General features: G+C 40.5%; 1 protein-coding gene across 3 annotated transcripts in view; it reads right to left on the reverse strand.

Moving 5' to 3' along the window:
• zbtb16a (zinc finger and BTB domain containing 16a) overlaps positions 1–14,563 on the reverse strand; it is a 218,610-nt gene that overhangs the window by 77,336 nt on the left and 126,711 nt on the right. For all 3 annotated transcript variants that reach the window (XM_047378740.1, XM_047378742.1, XM_047378741.1), the window contains exon 4: positions 5,487–5,573. In XM_047378740.1, the coding sequence (XP_047234696.1) occupies positions 5,487–5,573 (87 nt within the window). The remainder of the gene's footprint in view (positions 1–5,486; positions 5,574–14,563) is intronic.

Raw genomic sequence — 14,563 nt, forward strand, 5'->3', positions numbered from 1 at the left:
ACTGATGTAAATCTTTGTGTTTGACTAAAACCATTTACTTTTTACCATCAGGGTTGAAACCAAAGGTGGAATATAGTAAATACCTGTAAAAAACATTTTATGGTTGACATGAATTGACTATTTAACTGCATGTGTAAATGAGTGTGCAGGTGCCTCCGTGATTGGTGGATCTATATGAAGGAGGAAGCGGATTGGTCACCTAGACGGAGATGATATATAAGATGACGCCGTTGTGAGCTGGTCGTCATTCATCCTCTGCTCAACCCACCCAGCCCCAAATTTGTCGAAGATACACAGATACAGGTCCTTCTCAAAATATTAGCATATTGTGATGAAGTTAATTATTTTCCATAATGTCATGATGAAAATTTAACATTCATATATTTTAGATTTGTTGCACACTAACTGAAATATTTCAGGTCTTTTATTGTCTTAATACGGATGATTTTGGCATACAGCTCATGAAAACCCAAAATTCCTATCTCACAGAATTAGCATATTTCATCCGACCAATAAAAGAAAAGTGTTTTTAATACAAAAAACGTCAACCTTCAAATAATCATGTACAGTGATGCACTCAATACTTGGTCGGGAATCCTTTTGCAGAAATGACTGCTTCAATGCGGCGTGGCATGGAGGCAATCAGCCTGTGGCCCTGCTGAGGTCTTATGGAGGCCCAGGATGCTTCGATAGCGGCCTTTAGCTCATCCAGAGTCTTGAGTCTTGAGTCTCTCAACGTTCTCTTCACAATATCCCACAGATTCTCTATGGGGTTCAGGTCAGGAGAGTTGGCAGGCCAATTGAGCACAGTGATACCATGGTCAGTAAACCATTTACCAGTGGTTTTGGCACTGTGAACAGGTGCCAGGTCGTGCTGAAAAATGAAATTTTCATCTCCATAAAGCTTTTCAGCAGATGGAAGCATGAAGTGCTCCAAAATCTCCTGATAGCTAGCTGCATTGACCCTGCCCTTGATAAAACACAGTGGACCAACACCAGCAGCTGACACGGCACCCCAGACCATCACTGACTGTGGGTACTTGACACTGGACCTCTGGCATTTCCTTCTCCCCAGTCTTCCTTCAGACTCTGGCACCTTGATTTCCGAATGACATGCAGAATTTGCTTTCATCCGAAAAAAGTACTTTGGACCACTGAGCAACAGTCCAGTGTTGCTTCTCAGTAGCCCAGGTCAGGCGCTTCTGCCGCTGTTTCTGGTTCAAAAGTGGCTTGACCTGGGGAATGCGCCACCTGTAGCCCATTTCCTGCACACGCCTGTGCACGGTGGCTCTGGATGTTTCTACTCCAGACTCAGTCCACTGCTTCCGCAGGTACCCCAAGGTCTGGAATCGGCCCTTCTCCACAATCTTCCTCAGGGTCCGGTCACCTCTTTTCGTTGTGCAGCGTTTTCTGCCACACTTTTTCCTTCCCACAGACTTCCCACTGAGGTGCCTTGATACAGCACTCTGGGAACAGCCTATTTGTTCAGAAATTTCTTTCTGTGTCTTACCCTCTTGCTTGAGGGTGTCAATAGTGGCCTTCTGGACAGCAGTCAGGTCGGCAGTCTTACCCATGATTGGGGTTTTGAGTGATGAACCAGGCTGGGAGTTTTAAAGGCCTCAGGAATCTTTTGCAGGTGTTTAGAGTTAACTCGTTGATTCAGATGATTAGGTTCATAGCTCGTTTAGAGACCCTTTTAATGATATGCTAATTTTGTGAGATAGGAATTTTGGGTTTTCATGAGCTGTATGCCAAAATCATCCGTATTAAGACAATAAAAGACCTGAAATATTTCAGTTAGTGTGCAATGAATCTAAAATATATGAATGTTAAATTTTCATCATGACATTATGGAAAACAATGAACTTTATCACAATATGCTAATATTTTGAGAAGGACCTGTACATTAAGGAGTTTGTAGGGTTGAACTGCCTTTTATTTTTATTCTAGTTTTATCCTGTTTATTTTAGTAAGGAAGGTAAGTGATTGTCATTTGGTTTATTTATTTCTGAAAAGTTTAGTTTATTTAAAAGATATCATATAGTTTCCTTTTGTTTGTTGTTTTGGTATAAAGTTAACCCTGAAATTATTCTGCTCTTTTTCAGTGTTAAAACATTCACATAGTGGTAAATAAAATTGGCAAAACTACTCTGTGTTGTGGTTTTTTGAGGTCTGACGAGGATGGATAAATTTTCAGGTTATGATCTGGCCAGCCCTAGATAGATCGTAACATGAATTGGTTGGGGACTCGTCCGGGATTTGAACCCAGGACCTCTAGCAAAGGCCACAGGTTTGTTTCAGCGTTGGATCTCCTTGGAATACAGCGTAATACACATCTATTTGCATCCCCTGTATGGAAGGGGGTTGCTAATAGGTTGTGCAAAGAGACGTGGACTCTTTGCACAATCTCTCTAGATCAGAGATGTCCAAACGTTTTGCCACATGGACCAAAATCATCAAGTTGAAAGTTGATAGGTTATTTGTGATCCTACTTTCCTATAAAATTAAAAAGAAAGCAAAAACCATGATTACTAAAAAACAAATACTTTGTGTTGTATCTCAATTTCTGTCTTAAAAAGATTTAAATTTGCCAGTAAACGTTTTGCTCTGATAAATGCTCTCCATCTGTATCAACCCCATGTGGAATGACATGGTCGATTTTGTTTCTGATGTTTCTGATCATGAGTCTGCTAAACAACCTAATGATTATTTATTTTCAGTTTTATGGCCTACAGATTTTTATTTAAAATACCCTGGTAGTTCAAACAAACCAGGAGTGTTGTGGTTGAAAAGCTCAACCTTGGTATCAAGCAGTTCAAGGAAACTCCCCAGTGGTGGTCGGACAGAAAAGACGTTTTCTTGGTATGTCTACCAGACAACTGGTTGGCATCTAATTGTGATGTTGATTTGAGCTTTTTAATTATTGCTCTAACTTTACAAATAGACACATTAAGGTAGTTTTAAGTAGTTGTTTTCTTTCTGCCATTTCCTGCCTAACTTTAATGAACTGTTCCATAGTCTATTCCATTTTGAAGAGTGGCTGACAGAAATGAATCGCTGTATAACATCATATTTTTACCCCAGGAAAACAGAAAGTGGTAAGTAATCCTCTAATCCTGTCAAATACATAAAGTATCCATAAAAAGATATTTTAGATATATTTATGTGGCCGGTGTTGTAAGTGATTGTGGAAAAACAACTGAAACAACAGAATCTGTTTTCACTACCATCTAAAATGTTGGAGAGGGCATTCATCTGGCAGATGGCCACTCACACTGAGCCTGGTTCTGGTTCTGCTGGAGGTTTCTTCCTGTGAAAAGGGAGTTTTTCCTCTCCACTGTCGCTACATGCATGCTCAGTATGAGGGATTGCTGCAAAGTCAATGCCAGGGACTGTCCACTGTCTCTACATGCTCATCCAGGAGGAGTGAATGCTATAAGTCACTGACTCGATGCAATCTGCTGGGTTCTTTGGACAGAAAAACGTTGAACCATTTTGAATAAAAAACTGAATCCGACTGCACTGTTTCATAGTTAGGATTAATTGGAATGTACCTGATTGGGAATTTGTATGATTCGACTGAATTGAATAAAGTGCCTTGAGACGACATGTTGTGAATTGGTGCTAAATAAATAAAACTGAATTGAACAGAATAAAATGTTTAGGTATTCCAGTGCAAATCTGTAGAGGTTGGAAATGAGAGAGTGCAGTGGCTGGAATATCTCGGAGAATAGGAAACTGAAAGAGGGAATCAGACAGAGCAGCTAAAGTGTTGCGTCATGTTTTACCATTTCTCAAACTGTGATTCCTCACTGGGGCTTAACACACGGATGATTACTACACTTTTACTGTTGTAGTTGTCTGGCAGGGAGACATGGCTGTAGCTGCCCCCACCCCTCCCATTCGTTCCAGACTGGAATGCCTATATTTAGAGTGCTCCTTTCCGCTGTTATGGCTGTTGAATCATTAGCCTCATTTAGCTGTTTTTTTACCTCCAACAAGCTGGCTGGCTGAGGGCGAGCCCCTCAGGGGTAGCTCCTAAATCCTGCCTTCACCAAACCAGAGTCCCCCTTTGAATGAATGAGGAGGAGTGTTTGGAGAAAACACGAGGAAGTCCAAGTGGAGCCTGTCTCTCATCTTTTTTTGTTTGACATGTTTAAGAGATGCTGATGTTGACTGGCTAGTTAGAGGGCCTGACCTTTTATCCGCTGTGCCCTTAAGGGGGCAGTGTCCACACAACATTTGGCTTTTTATTTATTTTATTAATTACAAAGCCTGGAATGAATTAGATCCTTTTTAAAATCACATCCAATATTTATAGTTTCACATTTTCTCTCTGTGAGAACATCATTGGTCTGTATATGTATAATATACTAATATTAATGCTCAAGCTGTCATGTGTAACTAATCTTCAGCAACAGTTTAAATGCAAATGCATGCACCATCTTTTATATGCTATACACTAATTCTAAACCTAATTTTTCTTGCGATATACATCAGAGGTGACATATCTTCAGATGTATGCAGCTGCAGGCAGTTTATAACAGTCTTCTTCTGACAGAGCAGAAATAAAGAGAAAGAATGATGAACCAGGAGCAGAAATGATGCATTCAGACTAAAATCCCTCCATCAGTTACAGGGCTTTGATCTATAAATGATCTTAGTCTTTACCAGACTCTCAAATTCTTTATATCTAACCTCAAGTGTACAAGACCACACAACCAATTGCAGGTTTTATTATATGTTAAGAGGTGTGGCCAAATGAAAAACTTTGTTGATTCTAAAAACCTTAGAAATGTTCGAAATGCCTAAAAGTCAAGATTTGTTTTGTGTTTTTTGTTGTTGTTTTTTTACGTCAACTCCACACGGCTAAACATGGATGCTCTAAACCAGGCCCAAAGCTCTGAAAGTCTACAACAAAATGGACGTGATTTGACACAATCGACTCCTCCCAGAATTAAAGGAGTTCATCAGCAGCAGTAAAAACCGCTCCGGGCCAACCGCACATCTGCGGAATGGGGATTTACTTCTTCCTATTTACATCTTGGCACCTAGATCGCCCTAGTCTTCCCATGTTCGGAGCCGAGCGCTGATAAACAACGTCAGCCTGCCAAGTTTTCTCGGCTTGTTGATTACTGTTGGGTCTGTCTTGATTTAGGACGAGTGGGACTAATCCGAGATGATGCGATCTATCTGTCAATCATGGCTCTGGTTAGTCAGAGAAAGCTGATTGGAAAAAGGTGGATGAGAATAAATATCACAGCTTCAAGCAGTACAATTATGCATCCTGATTTATGAACCCTGCAAAGGATAGAGGAAAGAAAAAACAAGGATGTCTTCATGTCTTCAAGTTATACTGTTTCCACTAGTTGGTGTGGATTTCTTGGTCATGTGAAACACAGCAGACAACCTCGTGTTCTCTCAGTTTATGCCAGTGGTCATGACGCTTCATCGGTGTGAATGTATGTGTGTGAGGTCCTTCATACCAGTGTGGATCTGCCGGTGAGCTTCCAGGGATTCCTCGGTCTGAAACTGGGCGCCACACTGGTCACAGACGATGGCCTTCTCTCCAGCTGGACAGCAGGAAAGAAGCGGACAGTTAGCAAACATGTCTACTGAAAATCTCTAGGAACTTATTCTAACCTGTAAGAAAACAAGTTTTTTTTCTCCACCTTTATTTTGACATAAAGACACCGACAATAACTTCAGCCATTTATTTGAATCAATGTCATGAAAACAAACAGTTAAATGAGAAGTCATGTCTGCATGGGAGGACTTTTAGGTCATTTTAGGCAGATTTACAACTAACTGGTACAAAAAATCCGGAAGCAACGATTTTAAGCAAAAAGATAACAATTCATTGTCCAACAGTTTCTGAGAAACACTGAGGTGACACTTCTGCTCAAGATACGTCTTAGCGAGAACACAAAGTTTTTAAATCATAAAATGTGAGACAAAAATCTGTACTCCATCAATTGAGTACAGATTGATTGATCGATAGCTTGATATATGTGGTTCATCTTGATCAGATGATCCAACTCAACTGATCTATTCATACTACACATGGAGGATCTACTCACCCTTTCTCTAAAGCTAAGCCTGGCCTCCCTATGGTGAAACCTGATTTGAGCTGCTTGTATCTGGGATCTTTTGTTTAGGGCCATGATCCTGTCTCTATGTTTGGAACATGGAGAGACAGGTAAAACTCCACCCCCAGAGACAGACGAGTCACTAATATGTCTGTTCATCTCCACCTCCATCCTACCATCACTCCAGAATAGGAGCAGGTTACATTTATTCAAGGCACACATAAATAAATAACTAATCTAAATGTGGGACGTTGACAGGACTCCAGTCACGAAGCTGCAGGCTTTAGTGAGAATGGATTCTTGCAAAAAACATTTACATCAAATATTTCAGTCATACATCACGTTTAATCACTACTTCTAACCAATGAACATGTCTATCTGCACCCTGTTGTGACAACATGCTGTAATTTGCACCAACATATTTTATTCTTTAGAACTTCTAGGAAGATGATTGAATATTTGCTTGATTATTGGATGCGATATCCTTTGTAATTTAACTTTCAGTGAATTTAATGCTCTAATTTGATAAATCTCTCTATCCGCCCTCAGACCAGTCAGAATCCGTCTTAAAATTTCATGAATATGTAAAATATGTCAAAGGGTGTCAACTCTGTCCCCAGACACGAGCTCTGTGGGTTGGTTCTCCTGCACAAGTTCTAACAGCAATAACAAAAGCCGCTTGATAGAGATGATTAAATGTCAACCAAAATATAGCCAAGAGTGATATATACCTCTGCATATTTACTAACTACTAAGAGTAGTGCATATTGCTCAGCTGCATTGGGGCCCTGTAATGTCCTTTATTTAGCTCCATCCATCAGCATGATGCTATCACCACCATGTTTCAGATATCTCTTAATATCTCATTTTGTTGTAATATTTAATAAAGAAATATCTAAAAACATGTTTAACATCATGAGAACTTTAATAACAGTCCACATACAGCATAACTATAAATAAAACTGTATTATTGTCTCTTTATACAGTATGTCAAAATGTGTCAGGTGACTTGTCACTTTTCACTGTAAACCTCAAAGCAGGATCTTGAAGCAATCAAAATAACATTGGGCAAACCAACTATGTTGTGCAACATTTTGCTTCTGTTTATGCAGGAATATGAAGCATGCAGCTCTAGAGTTGCAGGACGGCTTGCCACGTTGCTGCAGACTTTATGAATGTGTACAACCTTGAAGCACAAAAAACAAAGAAACAGGAGGCCGATGTATACACCCATGCAGGGCGCTGTTGAAGGGAACATCAACTCAAACTGAGGCAAATGACTTTTTATGGCTTGGCAATGAGCTCCGTACATGCCATACACATCACACATCAAACAGACACACAAACATACAAACGTTCTTTGACATCTGGATGTTGTGTGTGCAGAGCAGTTGTGTGTGTGTGTGTGTGTTTCCAGTGCAAGCACAGAGCGATCTCCCCTGACTACACCTTGGTTTGTTCTTGGCACGGCCTCTTGAGTTGCGACACCTCCACAGAGAGAGAGAGAGAGAGAACAAAATGAAAACAGGAAGCCAATTCTTAGATGACAGAGAGAAAAAAAGTAAGGGAGAGATGTGCTGGTGTGGTTTTGCAACCGCAGTGACATTAGGGAACGGCTTGTACTGTAATAAGCTCCACCAAAAGCAGAAATGAGACGGACCGTAACATTACAATGTGTGCCAGCCAGCGGAACTCTTATGCAACAAGTTATGCAAAGATGGGACAGTGCACACGTGATCGTGACTAGATCATGAGCCACTGTAATGCAACAGAAAAAGATTGAAAATCCCAGATTAAACCATAATATCACAGCATGCACTTTCATTTGGGACATTTTCCTAAATGCTGAGCTGTGAAGAAAAAGCAGCTTTTAATTGGCTGAATTGCAGGAGGCAGAGTGAGCTGGTGTCAACTGCACAGCTGAGCATATATGACTGAATTAGCTTGGCAAAAGCATCCACTTAACCTTTGGAGGAAAGAGTCATGCAGAGAAGATGTAGACAGATTCCCTCATCGCTCCAGTTGCCGTGACGGATTTGCATTCATCGCAACATGATTTTGTTGCTCCAGAAACGTCTGATACATTGTCTCTGTATGTACAATTATTACTTCTGTGAGCCGCAGCTGCTCTGAAAAACTTCACTGGAACCTTTCCACGTATTGATCCGATTTTATTGACTGCTCTCGCAGAAACCACACCTGGGACGATTTTACGACCACAGGAGTGCAATTTCTGCTCCATCACGTGAAACTGATGGATTACATCAGAGTAAATACACATTTTAGGTCAACAATTCAGCAGCTTTCATTATTGAGTGCAAGTTAGCCAGAGCAGACACAGCGGTATCTACATCTCACTGAAAAGTTAAATTATTTCAGTTATAAAATACACAAAGTAAAAGTTTTCATTCCACACAGTTTTCATGCATTTATTTCTGTTAATTTGGATGATTCCGGCTTACAGCTAAAGAAAACCCAAAACTCAGCTTTTTAGGGAAAACTGAATGAGATTTTAAATTAAATTATAAAAATAATTTTTATAACAGAAATTGGGACTCAACGATGTGAGGAAGAAATGCTACTGTAATATCATTGTTGATTATTGTTATATTGATTACAATTAATCATGAATCCAAATGTTGCATCGCAGCATTCTTTTGCAAATGCACTTTGGCACACTTTTACAGGGGTTGGACAATGAAACTGAAACACCTGGTTTTAGACCACAATATTTTATTAGTATGGTGTAGGGCCTTCTTTTGCAGCCAATACAGCGTCAATTCGTCTTGGGAATGACATATACAAGTCCTGCACAGTGGTCAGAGGGATTTTAAGCCATTCTTCTTGCAGGATAGTGGCCAGGTCACTACGTGATGCTGGTGGAGGAAAACGTTTCCTGACTCGCTCCTCCAAAACACCCCAATGTGGCTCAATAATATTTAGATCTGGTGACTGTGCAGGCCATTGGAGATGTTCAACTTGACTTTCATGTTCATCAAACCAATCTTTCACCAGTCTTGCTGTGTGTATTGGTGCATTGTCATCCTGATACACGGCACCGCCTTCAGGATACAATGTTTGAACCATTGGATGCACATGGTCCTCTAGAATGGTTCGGTAGTCCTTGGCAGTGATGCGCCCATCTAGCACAGGTATTGGGCCAAGGGAATGCCATGATATGACTGCCCAAACTATCACTGATCCACCCCCATGCTTCACTCTGGGCATGCAACAGTCTGGGTGGTACGCTTCTTTGGGGCCTCTCCACACCATAACTCTCCCGGATGTGGGGAAAACAGTAAAGGTGGACTCATCAGAGAACAATACATGTTTCACATTGTCCACAGCCCAAGATTTGCGCTCCTTGCACCAATGAAACCAACGTTTGGCATTGGCATGAGTGACCAAAGGTTTGGCTATAGCAGACCGGCCGTGTATATAGACCCTGTGGAGCTCCCGACGGACAGTTCTGGTGGAAACAGGAGAGTTGAGGTGCACAATTAATTCTGCCGTGATTTGGGCAGCCGTGGTTTTATGTTTTTTGGATACAATCCGGGTTAGCACTCAAACATCCCTTTCAGACAGCTTCCTCTTGCGTCCACAGTTAATCCTGTTGGATGTGGTTCGTCCTTCTTGGTGGTATGCTGACATTACCCTGGATATCGTGGCTCTTGATACATCACAAAGACTTGCTGTCTTGATCACAGATGCGCCAGCAAGACATGCACCAACAATATGTCCTCTTTTGAACTCTGGTATGCCACCCATAATGATGTGTGCATTTCAATATTTTGAGCAAAACTGTGCTCTTACCCTGCTAATTGAACCTTCACACTCTGCTCTTACTGGTGCAATGTGCAATCAATGAAGACTGGCTACCAGGCTGGTCAAATTTAGCCATGAAACCTCCCAGACTAAAATGACAGCCGTTTCAGTTTCATTGTCCAACCCCTGTATATTGCAGTGATGACTTTGAAAAGTAGAATTGTGCAGCTACACAATCTTCGTAAAACTGGATCAGTATGCTGCTAAAAACAATATTCTGAGTCTTCTTTGTTAAAGTACCTGCAGTCTTGTCTTAGTACAATTTATTTGTAATGAATGTTATATTAATTTTAGGAGCAACAACGTGTCACTTAAAATAACACTCGCATGGTTAGAAGTAATAACTGTGTTCCAGACAGTGATTGAACACTATAACCCGTCTTCTGGGAGGCCAAGAGGAGTGTGCTAAATGGGCCAGGGATGGGATTTTAGTGCAGGGCACGCCCCTGCTTGTGGCACAAACACATAAATTGTTGGGTTAGGGGGGGGGGGGGGATGCCTGCATGGTGCCTTGCTTCAAGGAGAAAGGAGCTGCATGAGGTCACTGCAGGGCAAAAAGGGGAGGAAAGGCTGGAGCTCAAGAATTCAGGGTGCACACCGCCAGGCAGCCACCCGGCCAGATGCCCGTTGCTCCAGTTAGCCGGCTAAGTGCTAACAGGGGGGGCCCCTCTGCCTGGTAATAGACTCCATCAGCCATTTCCAGTGCCAAATTAAAGGGATAAATCTTAAGACCCCTTTGATCACAAGATGGAGAAGTTGTTAGTTTGGAAAGGCAGGGCAACCGGGGTAATGGGGGAGTCATGCTGTTTGTCTTGTTATGTGTCCCCTAAATGATATACATGCCTGGAGAGTCAAAAGGAGCCAGACCTTAAGTTTCACAAATTTTTACAGCACAAAATAAGAAGATGCTCAAGAAATAACTAAATGTTGAGAAAAATACAGTACAAATAAAAAACTAAAAACAAAGCAGAAAAATCTCCAAATGAGCAGAAATGAAGAGTCGTCTTTGCTGCTGGGGGAACCACTGAGTCACTGCCACATATTTAGCCCTTAGCTGACATAAGACAAAAAAATTACACAACTACTGTTGAGTTAGCGTGCATGTTTGGAGAGGGGGATATGGTGTGGTGATCAGGTGCCACATGCAACCCAAGCCGCTTCCCTTTTCGCTTCCCTCTTTGAAACGTTGCACAACTGCTGTTGCAGCCCACCACAGCTCAGTTATTTCATAAAGACCTGCAAAAGAGAAGGAGCAGCCGAAGAGGGAAAACTTCCAGCAGGTAACGCTGACATAACAGTATTAGTCCATCTGCCTTACATGTTATGACAAAGAATCCTTATTTTCTATAGTCACATATAGTCACATTGTTAACAGTTACAGTCAGATTAGCTGCTGGCTCTGGAAATATTTTCACTTCAGCTGGAGGTGCAACCTGAGAGAGTTTGCTACCCAAAGGAAGATGGAGACTGCACATTTGCAGTCAGTCTATTCCTACTAGTTTGTGGAGCAGTGCACAACCTAGTAATGGATCATAATTATAGTTTACTGTACACTGATGATGTGCAGGTCGGTTACAGCATGAAACTATGAAAACGTTTTTAAAAGTAACTTTTTCAAAACTGCTAAACATTTGCCATCACGTCTACAAAAATAAGATGAGAAAGCATCAAGAGTGTTCTCCAGCTGAAAGGGTCAGAGCACAACACAGCCTTTCCCCCACATGTTGCTGCACACTGCCAGTCAGCTTGCTGAAAGAGAGCTGCTACACTCGCTACCATGCTTCAATGAAAGACAAATTCAGCTAATGGAAATAATTCCAGTTTGTAAAACATGGATGAAAACTAGAATGGTGCCCCCTAATAGCCAAATAGCAGAACATTTTATTTAGAATGAGATGCTGTTAAATTACTAATATTTTAGTCTAGATACATGGGCCACAGTCACAAAAATAAACTAAATTCAACATGTCCCGAGTACCTATTCATGTAAAATCTAACAGTAACATGTTTCGGTACCTAAATGCATCATTGTGACACTGAGGAAGTGCAAGAATGGGCGATTTTCCATGGTGGACATGAACACAGCATTGCATACACAGGAACATATTGACATCAGTAGCTGCTGGTGCCTTCAATAAAGCATGGCTGATTGAAAGCGCTCGAAAGTATGGCTCCACTTTTCAAAATGTGGTGCAGATTACGCTCGCTGCAATATTTGTGATGCTAAATACAAGGCCAGCGGCGGGAATACTTCTAATCTGAAGAAGGACCTCAAGGATTTTTCTCAAGACTGAAGAGAAACAGTTTTTGTCAGCCTCAGATATACGGCAACAACTCTTGTATTCAGCACCGTTAGCACGCCTGCATCCGTTAGCGACTCGTCGTCTGCAGCAACATGGGAGAAGAAATGTTTGAAACAACTGAGACGTTACAATACAAACAGCTGGATGTTGTTTAGATATATTGATTAAAGTTTATATATTGAGAAATAAATATGTTAAATTGAAACATTTTGAGATTTTATTATTAAATGATTTAACATTTATTACCACATAAACACACACAAAAGTACCGAGAACTGGTACTGTTGAGTACCGGTATCGATTCCCAGGTAGCAGGTATCGGTACGATATCGGTTCAAATGTGAAAGGTACCCATCCCTACACTACCAATTCATAACTTCTCTGGGTTTACATGTTCTGTCAGCATTAAACAAAAACTGGAAGAGAGATTTAAGTCATTCAGAAACAGGGCGACAGAATGGCAAAAAAGGTGTGCTAAATTTAGTAACTGTTTATTCCATATTCTGATTAGGTCTATGTATCACAAAAGAAAAAAATACATTTATGATACTGATTTAGTTTTTAAACTAGAGGAATTAATGGTTGTTTTTTTTTTTAGCAATGAATTGGACAGAGACTGAGACAGAGACAGAATCGGACCCCTTTCTGTCGATTCGCTCTGATCTGTGATCAACAGGTCAAACACTAAAAGCTTGAAATGTACTTTTCCTATTTATTAAACGCATTAAAACTTTGAGCTACTCTTGTTTGGATTGATAAATGCATCAATTAACGGCATCTATTTAGATAAACGTTTTTAAAAGTTTAATCAGATAAAGGTTAGGAACATATACTGTGATGCATAAAATGGAATAATTCCTTTGTTTGTTGCTGGAAAACTACATCTGGCAGGTCAGAGTTCAAAGAAAACCAAACATCGGTAACAAGCAGGAAAGAAAAGTCTGATCAGTGCATCTCTAATTATTTTTGCAGCAGCAAGAATGATTTTTACTTTTCAGTTTTAAGTAAAGTAATTTATATGTTGTTATACATTTTTGTTTTAAATATTGTGATACTGCGGTATCTTTACTTGAACATATAGCAAGAGAATCTCATGCAGGCCTGTGCCCGATAAAGGGTTTTGAGAAGAGAATTAAAATATCATTTAAAATTGTTAAAAACTTCAGTAAAACGTCAAGACAAAAAAGGAACCTCGGGGGTCAGGGTCGAGAATGTCTTATAAAAATGCTGTTTTATACCATCTAACCTTCAAATCTAAGGCAAAACTCTTTCAAACTGATGCTGTTCACATTCTTTTGAACTCATAGTTGTCCTTGGGACTCTATTATTGCAACTCCTGACAAATAACAAGCGATTACTGTTAGGTCTGCTTCATTCAAGCTGATCAAAGGTCTGCTATACCATTATTAAAGATGTTTTTTTACTGAAAACTAACAGCTGTAGCAGCATTTCACCACCAGAACGTGACGAGGAGTGTGCATTAGCACAAACTTCCAGCCTCATGGAGAAGTAATGGTGCATTCACTTGCCTGCAATTTCCCCCCTGACACAACAAGTGCTCGTTCGGCAATTTCCCTGCAGTGTTGCGACGGCCATATTTTTTCATGTTCATTCCAGTCCAGGGTCCAAATGCAAGCAACTGTAAGGCCAGATGATAATATAAGCTAAAACAATTGTAAATAAATACAGCATAAAAGTAACAAAATAAAAAAATAAAACTAATACAAAATAAAATAAAAAATACTAATAAACCATGCCTAATTCATTCTTATTTTTTTTAAATTAACAAATTCATTCATTCATTTAGTGTGTGTCTCTAAATCTGCCAGGTGAGTGGATGGGTGGGTTTCAGGGTCTGAGTGCATTCTCTGGCCTGTCTGTTCCATTTTATTTCCTGGTTGCAACAAAACACATTTTTCCATTAAAAACACCTTGATCAAAAACAAAAATACTAATAAAAAAGACAAGAAAGTTTAAAAAAAAGAAAAATGGAAGCTCAGTGTTTGAGGGTATGACACACACCACCATTATCACACTCACATCATCCTCTTCAGCAGTGTGAGCTCATAATGCCACCATTCAGAAGCTTTGTCATTCAGAATATCATGGCAGAGACATAAACAGGCCTTGTTTGTTTCTGGGGGTAGTCCTGGTTCTGCACCTCCTCTGAAAAACAAAATTTTTTTTTTTCACTGCATGCACACCCTGAGAGTTATCTCCCCCGGGTCAAGGGTTTGTCTCTTCCATAGGTGGAGCCCACAGTATATGCTTAGTTTGCAACAGATGCCCCCACCCGCCCTGATGGAGTCGCAGTCCAAACAGAATCTTTCATCAAAGACGACGCAG

This window comes from Girardinichthys multiradiatus, chromosome 11 (genome assembly GCF_021462225.1).
Source record: "Girardinichthys multiradiatus isolate DD_20200921_A chromosome 11, DD_fGirMul_XY1, whole genome shotgun sequence".
In the NCBI taxonomy this organism is placed as follows: Eukaryota; Metazoa; Chordata; class Actinopteri; order Cyprinodontiformes; family Goodeidae; genus Girardinichthys; species Girardinichthys multiradiatus.